Here is an 18677-nt window from a genome sequence, read left to right as displayed (position 1 = left end):
GCTTGGAATTTAGGATGAGAGGGGATCTTATTGAAACGTAAGATTATTAAGGGATTGGACACGTTAGAGGCAGGAAACATGTTCCCAATGTTGGGGGAGTCCAGCACCAGGGGCCACAGTTTAAGAATAAGGGGTAGGCCATTTAGAATAGAGATGAGGAAAAACTTTTTCAGTCAGAGAGTTGTAAATCTGTGGAATTCTCTGCCTCAGAAGACAGTGGAGGCCAGTTCTCTGAATGCTTTCAAAAGAGAGCTAGATCGAGCTCTTAAGGATAGCGGAGTCAGGGGGTATGGGGAGAAGGCAGGAACGGGGTACTGATTGTGAATGATCAGCCATGATCACATTGAATGGTGGTGCTGGCTGACAGGGCCGAATGGCCTACTCCTGCACCTATTGTCTATTGTCAATTTCTCTCAATCTTTTATCATTTGAAAAAATGTTCCATTTTCTATTTCTTCTACTAAAATGGATGACCTACTTTTGTTCCATTTTATATTTAATTTGCTATGTTCCAGCTCGGAAACCACACTGTGACTCTGGGTAGACACGTTCTGCCAGCTTCTGCAGGCGGATCAAGATGTGCCGACAATGTTGAGGAGGGAGATGCCTCTGTAGTTGTTGCAGTCGCTTCTCTCGTCCTTGTTCTTGTAGAGGGTAATGATCGTGGCATCCCTCATGTCCTGCGGTACAGCTCCTTCTTGCCAGCACTGGCAGAGGACTTCATGCAAAGGAAGCAGTAAGGTAGTTTTGCAGTGCTTGATCAGGTCAAGGGGAATCCCGTCGCTGCCTGGAGTCTTGCCTGAGGCCAGGCTGTCAATGGCCTTGCTGAGCTCTTCTACCGTCGGCTCTCCATCTAACTCATCCATGGTCGGCATGCACTCATTGGCGTCAAGGGCTGAGGAGGACACAGTGTTCTCTCTCGAGTAGAGGTCGGAGTAGTGTTCCACCCATCTCTCCATCTGCTGGCATTTGTCTGTGATTACTTCCCCAGTGGAGGATTTGAGGGGGCCTGTCTTGCTCTGGACTGGTCCTAATACCTTCTTAATGCCATCGTACATTCCCCTGACGTTCCCTGTTATGACGGCCGTCTGGATGTCCTCACTAAGCTGTGTCCAATACTCATTGGCGCAACGCCTGCAGTCTGCTGAGCCTTGCTCCTGGCGGCCTTGAGGATCTGCAGGTTCTTCTCGTTGGCTGACCGCTTGTACTCGGCTAGGGTGGCACGCTTTGCTTCGATGACGGGAGTCATCGCGGTCGACTTGGCCTCAAACCAGTCGTGTGTCTTTGAGATATTGAAAATCACAAACAATGGAACACCTGCTGAAATGCCCTCAACGGGAAAACCAATGCACAGCTGCCAATCTCGCTGCCTACAGTGAAGATGCTGTGAACTGTGTTCAGCTCTGGCTTAACAATATTTCTTCTTGTGATGTGGACTCGATAAAAAAGATCCATCAAGGTACCTAGTATAGAAGTTGGGATGTTATGTTACAGTTGTACAAGACGTTGATGTGGCTGCATTGTGTTCAGTTGTGATCATCCTTCTAAGGGAGGGATGTCATTAAGCTGGAAAGAGTGCAGAGAAGATTTATGAGGATGTTGAAAGAACTCGAGGGTCTGAGCTATAGGGAAAGATTGTGCAGGCAAGGACTTTATTCCTTGGAGTGAAGGAGGGTGAGGGGTGATATAACGAGCTGCCAGAAGAGGAAGTTGAGGTATAAATAACATTTAAAAGACAGTTGGACAGGTACATGGATGGGAAAGGTTTAGAGCGATATAGTTAAATCCGGCAAATGGGACTAGCTTAGCTGGGGATTCTTGATCGGCATGAAGGAGTTGGGCCGAAGGGCCTATTTTTACGTTGTATGACTCCATACAAACGTAATCTCCACATCCAAATCATTGACCTAAATTGTGTCAATAGACAATGTTGAAACGAGTGTGTCAGTATCCTAATTGCCAAACGTAATTTGAGAATGGGAATTCCTAACCAGCTTTCTTTTGATGAAAAACTATATTTGTCAAAGATGTCAATCTGAAAAGCAAGAATTTACATTTAGGTTTTAATTTTACTTATTAAGATCAGGTTAGATCTTCACACAGAGAGTGGTGAGTCTGTGGAATTCTCTGCCACAGAAGGTAGTTGAGGCCAGTTCATTGGCTATATTTAAGAGGGAGTTAGATGTGGCCCTTGTGGCTAAAGGGATCAGGGGGTATGGAGAGAAGGCAGGTACAGGTTACTGAGCTGGATGATCAGCCATGATCATATTGAATGGCTCGAAGGGCCGAATGGCCTACTCTTGCACCTATTTTCTATGTTTCTATGTTCCCCAAATTAACATAATAGTAATGACGTAGAAGTCCATTTTTTTGTTACTGGTCAAGTGAGTACCCAATCATGAAATTAAATTTCTCTCCAGTAGACCTCTTTTAAAAGTGAACAATTGTAAGACTAAGTTAAAGGAGAATTTAACTGAGATTAGAAATCTTAAACAAGCAGTCTTCAGAATTAAAGGATGTTCATGGACTTTGCATATGGATTGATTGAAAGCCACAGTATGAATACAGACACTTTGGCCCTCCTTTTCAACATCAATTATCGATCATCTGTTCACACTAGTTCTATGCTATCCCACCTTCACATTTAATCCGAACACTCAAGAAGCAATTTACAGAGAACAATTAACCTACGAACCCGCATGGCTTTGGGATGTGGAAAGAAACCAGAGCATCTGGAGGAGAACGTGCACATTCTGTACCGTCAACACCTGGTCCGGTTGGAATTCAGGCCACTGGTGCTGTGAGGCAGCAGCTACGCCATTATGTCACCCCAAATATCTTTCTAGTATGTTTTTCAGTGTGGTTAAAATTATGTACCGGAGTTTGAGAGTTCCAGATGATACCAAAGCCTTAAGACTCTGATGGATGTGTTTGTGTTAATAAAACATCTAATATATCTTGCCATCAGTTTGGTACGGCTTTAAAGTACTCAAAGGTGTAAACAGAATTGAGTAAAACGAGTTTGCATTCAGATGTGGAAGGAAATGGTGCTGCAAATGCTTTTGTACCATTACAAATTGTATTGATTTCTTTTAGCTTTTAAGTGATAAGGTTTGATATTCACAAAGTTATTCCCAATGCACACTACATATTTGTTCGCATATGAAGATAGTTTTTTTTAATAAAGTAAAGCAAATTTGTTTTTATTATTTTCTGACCTGTTTGCACAATTAACTGAATCTTGTTTAGTTTATTATTATTGTCATGTGTACTGAGGTACAGTGAATAGCTTTTGTTGCGTTCTTTGTCCAGTCAGAAAAGACTTTATATACTTATATCAAGCCATCCACAGTGTACAAATAAAGGGTACACGATTTAGTCCAAGATAAAGTCTGACTAAAGATGGTACAAGGTCACCAATGAGGTAGATGGGAGGTCAGGACCACACTGTATCTCACGAGAGGGCAGTTCAGTTGCCTGATAACAGCTGGGAAGAAACTGTCCCTGAATCTGGAGGTATGCAATCTGTATCTTGCCTAGCGTGAACGGAGGTGAGACTGGTCCTTGATTATGTTGGCGGCCTTGCCGAGGCAGCGTGAAGTGTAGATGGAGTCAATCGAAGGGAGCTGCTCCCAAACCATGCTGCCTGTGATGCATCCCGATAAAATACTCAAAATATGTAGAAGTTGCTGAGCGTTGTTGGAAACATGCCGAACTTCCTAAGCCTTTTAAGGAAGTAGAAGCGTTGATGTGCTTTCTTAGATATAGCTTTGATGTGGCTGGTCCAGGACAAATTGCTGGTGATATTTGCTAATATTAGCAGACATTTGAGAATTAAGTTTTTTTTCTTGAGTGCAGTGAGCACAACTAGGTAATGTGTATACACATCAAGACCGTTGCAAGATCCATTTTCTAATTTTGTTTTTTAAGCAAAATGTGTTTTAATTGAATATTTTTTAATAAATATGGTAACAATTAGTATAATTCTCAAACCTTGCTTTATTTTACTTGGTTTTCTTTTAACCTGTTGCTTTTCTTCAGTTTTTCCTGCCGATGTCTATTGAAGCCTTGCTGCACACTTGTCTTCAGGTATCTGGAGCATGTAGCATTTAGGTTGCATGTCACAGAGATCACAGGGATTTATTAGACTAATAATTCAAAAAATATTTGAAGCTTATAAATGATAAAACATAAGTGCTGTAGCAAAATATGTTATGACTTGAAAAATCTTTAGTATTTTTAAAAAGGAATGTTAAATTGGTGATAGTTGATTTGCACCAGTTTTGTGTTCGGACATTAGCTGTAATATTCTGCATGAAGTTAAAAAACAAACTGCTGGAGCAACTCGGTGGGTTGGGCAGCATCTGTGGAAGGAAATATTCTGCTAGCGATATCCTATTGCACATGATAACAATAGCATTGGAGGAAGAGCAGAATAGGTGAGTGAAGCTTGGTTGGGAATAGGGAGGATTGGTGTTGAGTTACTTGGATTTATTGGAGTTCGAACATCATGGGCAACAATAGGCGTAAGCCAGTGGGATGTTGGGATCAGAGATGTTCAGATGCAGTTAGATAGCCCAAATTGCATTGTTCACACAGGGGGTTAGACGATGGTGGTGCTGTGAACATAAAACATACTCTTGAAGCAGGACCTACTTTACCGATTCAGACCGTATACTATAAATGCAGACTAAAATTTCAAACTAGCACTGAGATAGCTTTTGTATGGGCATGCTGATAGCTGAATTCACTTTAGAGGGCAGAATATTTGTGGAGTGGTGATGTGCTGGGGTAGTATCTGTGGCACAGCATGTTGAGCCTCACAACTCCACTGACTTAAACATGCCGTCCTGTGCCAGCTGTGTGGAGTCTGCACGGTCTCTCTGTGACCACGTGGTTTTGTCCTGGGTGTTCCAGTATTATCCTACATCTCAAAACACTTGGATTGGTAGGTTAATTGGTTGTTCCAAATTATTCCTAGCGTGTAGGTTAGTGGAAGATTCTTGGAGGGGTGGGTGATGGGAGTTGATGGAAAAGAACAATGGTCAATGGGGAATGAGGGAGGGAGAACAATGGACAATGAGGACCCTGGCGTGGGGGGGAACCGCTGTTGGGAAGGGGGGGGGGTGAACAAAGGAGGACCCGGCATACTTTGTGACTTTGTCAGCGCTGTAGGTAGTTGCTATTTGTATACCTTGGTTGTATTTTATTGTATACAATAAAGTATTCCATTCCATAAATTATGGCATTACATTCCAAATGTGAAGATAAAATGGATTTGAATAGATTTATGTCATTAGGAATACCTGGTGATTAGTGGAGACTCAGTGGACCAAGGAGTTTTTTTCTGTGCTCTAGGTCTCCGACTTTATGATTCTTGTTTAAGAGATCTATAGAGTTTTATTAGTTAAGATTTGGACTCCTTCATCAAACCATTCTTAAAAATGACAGAATATTTTCAAAATATTCCTAGTGTGATCTCTGTGTTAAATTTTACTGTTGTGTGTATGTGCATGTATGTGTGTATACATGCATGCATATGGGTCATGCTGGGTTCCTCCAACAATTTTGTTATTTGTTGATGGAGAAACTTTAATATCCACGGCGGCACGGTGGCGCAGCGGTAGAGTTGCTGCCTTACAGCGAATGCAGCGTGGGAGACTCAGGTTCGATCCTGACTACGGGCGCCGTCTGTACGGAGTTTGTACGTTCTCCCCGTGACCTGCGTGGGTTTTCTCCGAGATCTTCGGTTTCCTCCCACATTCCAAAGACGTACAGGTATGTAGGTTAATTGGCTGGGCAAATGTTTAAAAAAATTGTCCCTAGTGTGTGTAGGATAGTGTTAATGTGAGGGGATCGCTGGGTGGCGCGGTGGGCCGAAGGGCCTGTTTCCGCGCTGTATCTCTAAATCTAAATCTAAAAATCTAAATCTAATATCAGTAGAGCTGTTCAATATCAAAATTATAAATGTACATGGTCTTGTGAATGCCACAAGAAAAGCATTTCTACATAAACAGGTTGTCCGCAAGTTACAGCAGGGTGCTGTTTAAGTGAAAGGTTTGTAATCTGAACAGTATGCAAGTCGGAAATGTGGACACAAAATGTGTTCTGAGGTGGCAGAAGATGCCTGCAGCAGGCTACAATCCATAACACCGTTCTCCACATGCTAGTCTGTATGTTGGGGTACACATAAGTTGGCTGTTTGTAAATTGCGGAGGACCAGTACTAAGGAATACATATAATTATTTGAAGATTACTTTGTGTAGGAAGGTTTGATCTTTGAAAGAACTTTAATGCATTATAAGATTTTGCGTCTCATCTTGCTTGACCCAATTGTAATTAGAAGCTTGAATGAGCTAAAGTAATTTCTCTTCAGAAACTAAAATATTTAAATAAATATTTCCATGTTAGCTTAGCTGCAGGTTATTGATAACTTTATGTAGGATATTCTAAAGCTAAACACAATCAATTGCTACAGTTTACTATTTCAGTTGAATGAACAAAGTCCATTCAGATTTATCATTGGGGAATTTTTACAAATGATGAACTTTAGATGTATAATCCTCTTGGATATTTGAATTATTTAGGATAATGCTTTTTAATTGCAATCAATACTCCGTATCTGCTGAATCCGTGGTTCTTTGCACTCACGATACTAGTGAAATCTCTCGCTGCAACTCCAACGCTGAAATAATTCAAATAGACTCAACAGATTTACTTGATTTCACAAATTGCAAGTCTTAGCATTCAGAGACAATAGTTGTAGGTTGAAGCCTAAGACGAGACCAGCATTTGATCTAGAATGATCCTCGGTTTAAGATGTGGGCAGTGCTATACTGTCGATGGTTTCATCTTTCAAATGATAAATTAAACTAAGTTCCCATCTGCTTTACATATTAATGTAAAAAAGATTTTAATCAAAGAGCAATAGAATTCTCCGCTGTTTCTTGGCCTATATATCCCACAATCAACATTGCGGAAAGAGCTTTTACAGTCATCATTTCATTGTTGCTTTTTTGTATATAGGTTTCTACATAACCCTATGTTGGAAGCCTGTAAATAATTTATTTAATTTGCTATTAAGTGATTGGAGACTTCCTAAGATCAATAAAATCGGACCATATCAGACAATTCTTCTGCCACTAAACAAACAAAAGAGATGGATATCGTGTTCATTTTCCATCTATTTACTGTTGGTCCTGCTTTGCTGCTTATGTTACTGGCTGATTCACTCTTCTGCCTTCCGAGAGATCAAATGTTTAATTAATTTCACAATATCAAGAGGAGAAAGAAAATGCATTCAGAGATTTGAAAAGGTTTTTTTTTAAAGTTACATTTTCATGATGAAAGTTTACAATTTTTTATATTGTTTTATTTCTGTTACAGCTTAAGAGGAAGACAGCAGAACTAACGCGGACTTGTCAAAAGCAATACCAGCTGGAGCAAGAATTAGCATTTTACAAGATTGATGCCAAGTTTGAACCACTGCATCACATCCCAACTGAAGTAATATGTTACCTTTTGTTTGGAGACTAATTAACCAGTCAAAAAAAAAATTTCCAGATCAGTTTTTAAAATAAAAGGAATCCCAAGGCAATGGCATACATTGGTGAATGCACAAACAGTGCATGGCACAATGGAACAAATGTAAAACATGGAAGAGCTGTCATATTTGATAAGACACATTTACCTCTGTTCCATTATATCCTTTAATTCTTAACATTAAGTTGATTATATACCTCATAGTAACTAATTAGAATTCTGGAATGAAATCTGTCCACCTATTCAATTGCAGAATGCTGTACAACATGGAAATTGTGAAAAAAAGGTGGAGCAGGTTTTCTGAGGAATGAGATTTTAGTATCTTTGCAAATGTTTTGCTTTTTGGTGTACCTTTCCGTTAAGATTTACACATTTTCCAATGGTTCTAGAGTCAGTGGCTCCAGTCAGTGCAACCACCTATTTCCAGCAATTGAAACTGCATTAAGTCTTTACTTCCACACATACACTGGTCAACTTGGACGTTTGAGACCTTTTGAATAACGGAAGAATTCCAAATGCTGGAGTTTCCGATCTTACACCAGGTTATTAGAGAGCCATTTACTATAGAATGCAAGGAAAAGAGGAGGGTGATTTTTTAAAAGTTAGTTAATTTTTTGTTTACTAATTTAGCATTATATATATTTTTTAAATCTTGATTTAATTAATAACCATGAATATTTTTTAATTTTAAATGTCCCCAAATGTCAGAAACATATTTAAAATAATTATCACAAAACAAGACACAACCCATCTTTGACTACCAGCAACATGCATGGATGGTGTTGGTCCAAACAGTATCCACCTCAGATATCAACATCTGACCCGAGGTTAGATTGGCCCTTTCAAATGGCAACGGTAGTTTTATTATAGGCAAGATGCAGTGCAATCAGGAATCTGACTTCCATTTTTCTGTTCTTGTTCAAAAACTTTGTGTTCTTTCAGGATTTCATTTATTGTCATCTAGTTTTCAACTGAAAAGCATCACAGTCTTAAATCTAATAATCTGTATTAACTCGGAATTCCATATAAATAGTACAGCACAGATACAGGCCCTTTGGCCCACACTGCCTGTGCCGAACATGATGCCAAGACCAATTCATATCTGTCTGTGCTAATTTGTACCCCTCCACTGCCTAAACAGCCACGTGCCTATCCAGAAGTCTCTTACTTGTCATTATCATATTTGCCTCCATGATCACGCTCAGCAGTGTGTTCCAGGCACTCGCCACTCCATGTGTAGAAAAAAAACCTTGTCCCACACATGTCCTTTAAACTTTGCCTCTCTCACCTTAAGGTTATGCCTTTAGCATCAGATATTTTCATTCTGGGAAAAGGTTTAGACTATCTACCGTATCTGTGCCTCTCATTTTATATACTTTCTATCAGATCTCCCCTCAACCTCCGGCATTCCAGAAAAAGCAATGCAAGTCTGTTCAATCTCTCCCAGTAGCTAATACCCCCTAATCCAGGCATCATTCTAGTAAATCTCATCTGCACCCTTTCTAAAGCTTCCACATCCTTCCTGCAATGGGGCAACCAGAACTCCACACCGTAATCCAAATGTTGCCTAGCCAATAACCTATAAAGCTGCAACATGACTTCCAGACTCTTATACTCAATGCCCTGACCAATGAAGGCAAGTATATTATATGCCTTCTTTACCACTCTATCAACATGTGTTTGCCTCTTTTCATAAGAACATAAGACATGGGAACAGAGTTAGACTGATCTGCCCATCGAGCCTACTCCGCCATTTTATCATGATTGATCTATTTTGCCCTCTCAACCCCATTCACCTGCCTTCTGCCCGTAACCTTTGATGTCTTTCCTTTTCAGGGAGTTATAGACTTGGGCCTCATGATCCCTCAGGACATCAGTGCTATTGATCATGCCATTAATTGTATATTTTCCTCATACATTCAACCTCCCAAAGTGCAACACCTGATACTTCCTCGTATTAAAAATGTTTTTTATTAATTGAACCAATTTACAGAATTTTGAAGTGGATGATATTCCAAATGAGAGTCCTTACATTGGGAAGGCCATGTACAAGAGAAACCAATACATCCAAGGAGCACATATCCTTGCCCCTGTGCAGCATGGAAACATTGGAAAAATTCAATTTGGTGCTGATGATGAACAAAAGAATGAATTAAGAGTAAAATTTAATCAGGCACTGGATGTCCAACTGGAAGACAAGGAAAAGAAAATTCTGAAAGGTAGAACCACTGAGATATGTTCTTAAACAATTTATAGTTCTAAAGATCTTCCATCATTAATGCAATGAAAATTAAAATTTAAAACCCGAATCTGTTTTGATCACAGATCTGGCTAGTTTTAAACTGACTAGTTTGATTGGAAGCATTCATAATTGGTTTTGGAGAACTTGGTTAAAAGTAAATAGGGTAGTAATGTAGACCTTTGGCACGCCGGCCTTCAGTCAGGGAATTGAGTGTAGTAGTTGGGACAGCATTGGCAGGAATTTCTGGGCACAATCTGGAAGACGCAGGACCATTTCATTCCAAAAAGGAAGAAAGATTCTAAGCGGAGTAGGAGGCAACTGTGGCTGACAAGAGGAGTTAGGGATGGAATAATAATAATAATAATATATTCCTTTATTCGTCCCACACCGGGGAAATTTACAGTGTTACAGCAGCAAAGTGGATAGCAAGAGAGCGAGAGATCATTCATTACAAATAAAAGATACATAAATTGTCATCAGTTTTCTAAAACTAAAAGAAAAGATGTATAACACAGCAAAGAGTAGCCGGAAGCTAGAGGATTGAGAAACTTTCATAGCGCAACAGAAGGTAACAAAACGGGCAATACGGGCTGAAAAGATGAAGTACGAGGGGAAGCTGGCCAGGAATATAAATACAATACAATATATCTTTATTGTCATTGTACAGGGTTACAACGAGATTGGGAATGCGCCTCCCATACGATGCAATAATTTAATTAGCTAGTCAGTATTAATTTAAACAACCCATTGAAACAAATTGTAACAGTTTTAAAACAGAATAAAGTGCAAGTAGATCTGTGCCGGATCACTGTGCGATGTGACCATCCGGCTCAGCCGGACCGGTTCATAGTAGCTATGGCCCTAGGGATGAAGCTGTTCCTGAGTCTGGAGGTGCGGGCGTAGAAGGCCTTGTATCGTCTGCCCGATGGAAGGAGTTCGAACAGACTGTTGCAGGGGTGTGAAGAGTCTTTGTGGATGCTGGTGGCTTTTCTGAGGCATCGTGTGTTGTAGATGCCCTCCAAGGCTGGTAGCTGTGTTCCGATGGTCCTCTGAGCTCTATGGACTACCCGCTAAAGAGCTTTCCTCTCTGCCTCCGTGCAGCTGAGGTACCACACAGGAATGCCATGTGTTAAGATGCTCTCTATGGTGCAGCGGTAGAATGTCGTCAGCAGCTGTTGGGGTAAACCAGACTTCTTCAGTGTTCTTGGGTAGAACAGTCGTTGCTGTGCCTTGACCAGCGCAGCAGTGTTATTGGACCATGTTAGGTCCTCCGAAAAAGAAGGACAGTAAAAGCTTCTTTAGATATGTTAAAAGAAAAAGAATAGCAAAGTCAAATGTGGGTCCCTTGAAGGCAGACATGGGTGAAATTATTATGGGTAACAAGGAAATGGCAGAAGAGTTGAACAGGTACTTTGGATCTGTCTTCACTAAGGAAGACACAAACAATCTCCCAGATGTACTGGAGGACAGAGGATCTGGGGGGGGGGGTAGAGGAACTGAAAGAAATTTTCATTAGGCGAGAAATAGTATTGGGTAGACTAATGGGACTGAAGGATGATAAATCCCCCCGGCCTGATGGTCTGCATCCCAGGGTCCTCAGGGAGGTGGCTCTTGAAATAGTGGACGCATTGGTGATCATTTTCCAATGTTCAATAGATTCAGGATCAGTTCCTGTGGATTGGAGGATAGCTAATGTTGTCCCACTTTTCAAGAAAGGAGCGAGAGAGAAAACGGGGAATTACAGACCAGTTAGCCTGGTGGGAAAGATGCTGGAGTCAATTATTAAAGAGGTAATAACGGTGCATTTGGATAGCAGTAAAAGGATAAGTCCAAGTCAGCATGGATTTATGAAAGGGAAATCATGCTTGACTAATCTTCTGGAATTTTTTGAGGATGTGACAAGTAAAATGGATGAAGGGAAGCCAGTGGATGTAGTGTATCTAGACTTTCAGAAAGCCTTTGATAAGGTCCCGCACGGGAGATTGGTGGCTAAAATTAGAGCACGTGGTTTTGGGAGTAGGGTGTTGACATGGATAGAAAATTGGTTCAAATGTGTAACAAATGTGTTTTTTCTTATTTCGATTTGTACATATGCTTTTCAAAAAAAAAAAAAATAAAAAAAAAAAAAATTAAAAAAAAATAAATAAAAAAAGAAAATTGGTTGGCAGACAGGAAGCAAAGAATAGGAGTAAATGGGTCCTTTTCAGAATGCCAGGCAGTGGCGAGTGGAGTGCCGCAAGGCTCGGTGTTGGGGCCGCAACTGTTTACCATATATATTAATGATTTGGAAGAGGGAATTAGAAGCAACACTAGCAGGTTTGCGGATGACACAAAGCTGGGTGGCAGTGTAAACTGTGAAGAGGATGTTAGTAGGTTGCAGGGTGACCTGGACAGGTTGAGTGAGTGGGCAGATGCATGGCAGATGCAGTATAATATAGATAAATGTGAGGTTATCCACTTTGGCGGCAAAAACAAGGAGGCAGATTATTATCTCAATGGTGTTAGGTTAGGTAAGGGGGAGGTGCAGCAAGACCTGGGTGGCCTTGTACACCAGTCACTGAAAGTTGGCGTGCAGGTGCAGCAGGCAGTGAAGAAAGCTAATGGCATGTTGGCCTTCATGACAAGAGGATTTCAGTATAGGAGTAAAGAGGTTCTTCTGCAGTTGTATAGGGCCCTGGTAAGACCACATCTGGAGTATTGTGTGCAGTTTTGGTCAGTTGTGTGCAATTTGAGGAAGGAAATCCTTGTAATTGAGGCAGTGCAGCGTAGGTTCACAAGATTGATCCCTGGGATGGCGGGACTGTCATATGAGGAAAGATTAAAAAGTCTAGGCTTGTATTCACTGGAGTTTAGAAGGATGAGAGGGGATCTTATAGAAACATATAAAATTATAAAAGGACTGGACAAGCTAGATGCAGGAAAAATGTTCCCAATGTTGGGCGAGTCCAGAACCAGGGGCCACAGTCTTAGAATAAAGGGGAAGCCATTTAAAACTGAGGTAAGAAACTTTTTCACCCAGAGAGTTGTGAATTTGTGGAATTCTCTGCCACAGAGGGCAGTGAAAGCCAAATCACTGGATGGATTTAAGAGAGAGTTAGATAGAACTCTAGGGGCTAGTGGAATCAAGGGATATGGGGAGAAGGCAGGCACGGGTTATTGATTGGGGACGATCAGCTATGATCACAATGAATGGCGGTGCTGGCTCGAAGGGCCGAATGGCCTCCTGCACCTATTTTCTATGTTTCTATGTCTATGTTTCTAGTTGGAACTATATGTTACATTGTACAAGATGTTAATGAGGCCGCATTTGGAGTATTATGTTCAGTTTTGGTCATCCTGCCATGGGAAAAATTCCATGAAGCTGGAAAGAATGCAGAGAATGTTTACAAAAATGTTGTTGGGACTTGAGAGCCTGGAATATAGGGAGCGGTTTGGCATGTCAGGACTTTATTCCATGGATTGAGAGGTGATCTTGTAGAGATGTATAAAATCATCAGGGAAATGGGTACGATGAAAGCAGACTTTTTGTCCCAGTGCAGGAGAATTGAGAACTAGTATATATACATGAGATGGGGCAAGATTAAAATAGGAATCTGAGGGGCATCTTTTTCACACAAAAGCTGCTGAGCATATGGAATGAACTGCCAGTTGCAGTTATTGAGGCAAGTACAATAACAACATATAAAAGACAAGAATACATGGGTAAGAAAGAGTTAGAGGGATTTGGATCAAGCGCAGGCAAGTGCAACTGGCTTGGATGGGCATCTTGGTCAGCATGGACGAGTTGGGCCAAAAGGTTTGTTTCCATGCTGTAAGCAATATTTGCAAAGTACCTACTGTAAGCAAAGTAAGCAATATTTTCCATTGCTAATTGCTATCATTTGATTTTTTTTTGGCAAATGTTCTTTGGAATTACCTAATAGGTTGAGGTCTGAATCATGATCTGTTTGATGCTGCTGATCATCAGTGTCCACTGTCTTGTCAGAAATTGAGATTAGCTGCTTAAATGAGGTTGCACCATTGGAACCCTTAAGAAAATTTGAGGTCCTTTTTAATTTCCTTAAACTTGCATAAACTTCTAGAATATTGAAAAACAGAAATTCACCTCAAAATAAAGCGGTTTTGAAGCAATGCAATTTGACAACTTCCACTTCCTTTTTTCAAATCTTTCATTTTTAATGTGAAGCAGTCAATATCAAATGCGGTGACCTATTTATGGTGCTGTTTTGAAGGAATGCCAAAATCAAATAAAAAGTGTAACCAGATCTTCGTAAAGAGCTAAAATGTGTAGTATGGAAGTTTTTTTTCCATCTGAAAAGGTCAGCAAAACAGTATCAATAAACTGTTGTTGGCAGATTATTGTGATTCTAAAGTGTGACTTGTTTTAGCAAACAAAAATTGCAGCTCTGCTATTGAATGTTCAGATTAAAAATGTCACAATGTAATCTGATTTTTGTTTCAATTAGGACCCTCAAAGACTAATGCTGCATAATCTTCACATAAACTGTACAAAATATTTTTGCCCATAGCTGAAGAGTCACTAAGACAACTGCAGGGTGAAAAAGAAAAGACACAACAGCAAGTTTTGAGAACAGTTGAAGAACTAAAAAATCTGGAAGAGTTAACGGCACAAAAACAGGTCTGTATAGTTCAACAAAAAGTTAACATTTTGGACCTAAATGTCTACAGTTAGAAATTATGTAATTTATCATGCTTTTCCCACATTAACTAACTAGGTTGATAAGCACAACTCAAATTTATTTCTTTATAGTTGGTCAAATGGATCCGAAAATTTGATTTTACATAGAAACATAGAAAATAGGTGCAGGAGGAGGCCATTCAGCCCTTCGAGCCAGCATCGCCATTCATTGTGATCATGGCTGATCATCCACAATCAAGTCAAAATTGAAGTAATAAATTAAATAGCACTTTTAGCTCTTGGTGTTATATTGTTCATAGTGGAATCACAGGTGAAAATGCCAATATGCTCTAAGCAATTGTGCAGGCTTGTTGAAATCAAAGTGTTTCTCAACACAAAGGAAAGAAGTTGCATCCAAATTGACCAATGATCCAATGATGAAAGAAAATTTAAATGAAAGAAGGAGCAATTTAAAAATTCTGGAATGAATGCAAACATAAAGACAGTATGATGAAGAAAATTTTAATCTTTACAAAATGATGGGAGTATATTAGGATTTTTCATTCAGAATCGACCTAAACAAATATAGATTTTTTTTCTTTTAAACAAAGATCTCGGAACTTGAGAAAGAACAGCTACAACAGCAATTAGCTGAGAAGATCCAGCTTATTAACCATTTGCGGAAAGAGGCTGAGAAAGTGGAGCAGCAGATGGAAAGACAATGGAAAGAGATGGAAAGAAAACAGCATGAGATTCTTGATCTTGAAAAGGACTTGAAGTCTGTTGATCCTAAAGATCCAAAACATGTGAGTAAAATTAAAATGAGATCCAAGATGGGCAGTTTTTTTCTTTTAATTGTGGATCAAGCATGTCATTCCCCCTTCTTTTAGTGTTAGTCAATGGGCGAACAACGTTACGACAACATCTAATTGGATGTTTTTGGTTCCATGTAGTACGTACTATTAACTCAAGTCCATTTGTAACTTGTGTTCATAGCTTCTTTATTTTGATAAATAATCAATATGAAGATCACATGGTCTTATTTACATTATGTATAAACTCTGGCTTTCAAAGAGACGTTATTGAAAATCAGTGCCAAATGCCAAATTGGTCAGCTTTTGCTGCAAAAGATATGTGTAACTCGTGATTATCTTAATTACAAATTCCCCTGCATACTTTTGAAGAATGTCACCATGTTGAATTAAAGCTACTTGTACTGCTCTTGCTGTAATTTTATGAAAATTGTTTTCTTTCTAATTATCCTTTCATTTTTATTGTGCTTTTGTGTTGATTCATATTTTTATGTTGACTGGTATTACATATCACACACAAAATTATTTTTTGTACTTAATACTTTAAGTACCCTTTTTATGATATGATGATTGTGAAAATGACGTTTTAAATGTGCATTATTAATGGGTGAAGGCCTATATAAATCTCACCTCTTAGTTTCTTTTTTTCTCCCCTTCCTCTTTCTTATACTGTAACTGATTTAAATTTGAATTAATCTTCCTTTTTCAGTTCTTTCTCTTTATTTCTCAGTTCTTTAGTTTCCATACTAGCCAGGCGTGGACCCGTTGGGCCCAAATCTATCCTGCGGGCCCAGCAACCCTCCGTCCAAACCTCTCCTGCGGGCCTGGAAACCCTCCCCCAACTGATCCAAAACTCTCCTGTAAGCCTGGCAACCCTCCATGCAAACCTCTCCTGCGGGCACGGCAACCCCCGTTGGGTGCAAGCCTCTCCAGCAACTCTTCCCCCAAATGATGAACCATGAACCCGTTGGCGGCCGGGGAGTGTCCCCCGGGGCCGTGGGTGGAAAGGGGAGAGGGAGCCACTCACCTCGGCCCCCGGCAGCCATCACGTCAGCCAGAGCGAGCCATGGACCCGTTGGGTGGAAACCTCTCCTGCCTCGGCCGCCACGGCCATCTTGTTTGACCCTCTGCTGCCGCGCTACACCACGGGTGGAAGGTCAGGCGCGGGGCACACCGGGTCCAATGAGGATATAATATCGGTAATATAGTGAACAGTGGAGAAGGTCATCTATGGAATCTTGATCAACTGAGTCAATGGACGGAGCAATGGTGGATATAGTTTAATTCAGGTAAAATGCGAGGAATCGCATTTTGGTAGGACAAACTAACGCAGGATTTGTATGGTAATTGGTTGGGCCCTGGGAAGTGTTGTGGAACAGAAAGATTTAGAGGTGCAGGGGATTCCATGAAAGTCGCAACTCAGGTGGACAGGATGGTGAAGGCTTTTGCCATACTCGCCTTCATCGTTCAGCGTTGGACGGGTGATGGGATGTTGCGTACAGCCACATGAGACGATACAGCCACATTTGGAGTAAAGTGTACAGTTCTGGTCACCCTGTTATTAGGAAGGATGTCATTAAACTCGAAAAGGTGGAGAAAGGGTTTTCAAGGATATTGCTGAATCTGGACGGTTTGTGTTATAAAGTGAGTCCGGATAGGCTAGGTCTTTTTTCCCTGGAGTGTAGAAAACAGTGTAGCCTTTATAGAGGCTTATAAAATCATGAGGGGCACAGATAAAGTGAATCATCACAGCCTTTTCCCAAGGGAAGAAGTGTAAAATTGAAGAAGCAGGTTTAAGGTGAGAGAGGATAGATTTGAAAGGGACCTGAGGGGTAACTTTTTCACAGAGAGGGTGGTGCATGCATAGAACATGCTGTCAGAGGAAGTGGTACAATTTAAAAGACAGTTTCAAAGATACTTGGATAGGTACAGGAATAGATAAGTGGTAGATTTCATCATCGTTCATTTACCACATGACTAGGTACATTTCTTTGTTTCCACATGAATAGGAAAAGTTTATAAGAATCTGAGCCAGGCACAGGCAAGTTGGTAACTTGGTCAGCATGAATGAATGAAGACCATCTTTCTGTGCTGTTTAGCCCTTTGACTCCAATGCTTGAAAGTAATCACCAGGCTATTTTTGGAACCACTGTGTAATTATATCTGAAGCTGCAGTAGTTATGCCTGAGTAGTTCACAATCATGATGAACACTTTAAGGTGGGTGCATTTACCCCATCTGCTGAACAATTGTGTCCTGAATTAATCTTGTAGTTAATGGACCAGAACTTGGTGCTTATGTTTGTTAACTTACTGGCGAATTGAATTGAATAATGCCTACACTTTCACAAAATGGATATAATGGTTTAATCCTCAAGGCACAAATGGGTCATGTCTAGAAATATTGCACATCTTATTCAGGCAATGCATCATTCTTAGCAGAATCCAGACCAGTTTCTTGATCGATTTGTTCAAGGATAAACAGTTTAGCATTTTTGACACTTCAAATTCTCAATTCTTTGAGTGGTTTGAACATGGCATTGTTTACATAGCGTAAAGAGGAAGATGTTGTTTCTAGAACAAAGATCACTTCTGCCTCAGTCATTATAATATATGCACCCACTGAAGCTATTTTTCAAATAATTGCTGATGACTTCTTACTGAAGTGCACGAAAGAATGGGTTAAACATTCTGAAGATAGAGCCTTTTCACCAGCTTGCTCTTGACACACCACTTCACCCCCTGCCAATCAAGGACCATTTCACGATCTTTGGTAAAGAACTTCAATTTTGGTTTAGAAACATAGAAAATAGGTGCAGGAGTAGGCCATTCAGCCCTTTGAGCCAGCACCGCCATTTAATATGATCATGGCTGATCATCCAAAATCAGTACCCCATTCCGGCTTTTTCTCCATATCCCTTGATTCCCTTAGCCCTAAATCTAACAAATTGAAATTGAAAAGGGTCCCAACCCGAAATGTCACCTATCCATATTCTCCAGAGATGCTGCCTGACCTGCCGAATTATTCCAGCACTTTATATCTTTTTCAGTTTTCGTCACCCTGCTATGGGTAGGATGTCATTAAGCTGGAAAGGGTGCAGAGAAGATTTATAAGGATGTTACTAGGGTTCAAGGATGAGCTATAGGGAGAGATTGGGCAAGCTAGGACTATATTCATTGGGGTGCAGGAGGCTAAGGGATGATCTTACAGAAGTGTTTAAAATCATGAGGGGAATTGATAGAGTGAATGCACAGTCTTTTACCAGGTAGGAGCATCAGAAGCCGGAGGACCTACGTTTGTGGTTTAGAACGATATGGGCCAAATGTAGACAAAAGTGACTGGCTTAGATGAGGCATTTTGATCAGCATGAACAAGTTGGACTGAAGGGCGTTTTTCTGTACTGTATGACTTTAATTTTGGTCAATCCTCGTATTTTGGATACC

General features: G+C 40.4%; 1 protein-coding gene across 7 annotated transcripts in view; it reads left to right on the top strand.

Moving 5' to 3' along the window:
- cntrl (centriolin) overlaps positions 1-18677 on the top strand; it is a 152043-nt gene that overhangs the window by 26412 nt on the left and 106954 nt on the right. For 6 of the 7 annotated variants that reach the window (XM_078425890.1, XM_078425886.1, XM_078425888.1 and 3 more), the window contains 5 exons: positions 4042-4089; positions 7387-7506; positions 9536-9761; positions 14314-14423; positions 15035-15229. In XM_078425890.1, the coding sequence (XP_078282016.1) occupies positions 4042-4089; positions 7387-7506; positions 9536-9761; positions 14314-14423; positions 15035-15229 (699 nt within the window). The remainder of the gene's footprint in view (positions 1-4041; positions 4090-7386; positions 7507-9535; positions 9762-14313; positions 14424-15034; positions 15230-18677) is intronic. The other variant, XM_078425889.1, reaches the window with a different exon arrangement.

The sequence above is a fragment of the Rhinoraja longicauda genome, chromosome 31 (assembly GCF_053455715.1).
Source record: "Rhinoraja longicauda isolate Sanriku21f chromosome 31, sRhiLon1.1, whole genome shotgun sequence".
NCBI lineage: Eukaryota > Metazoa > Chordata > Chondrichthyes > Rajiformes > Arhynchobatidae > Rhinoraja > Rhinoraja longicauda.
Note: the sequence above shows the minus strand (reverse complement) of the source record. Positions and strands in the feature narration are given on the sequence as shown.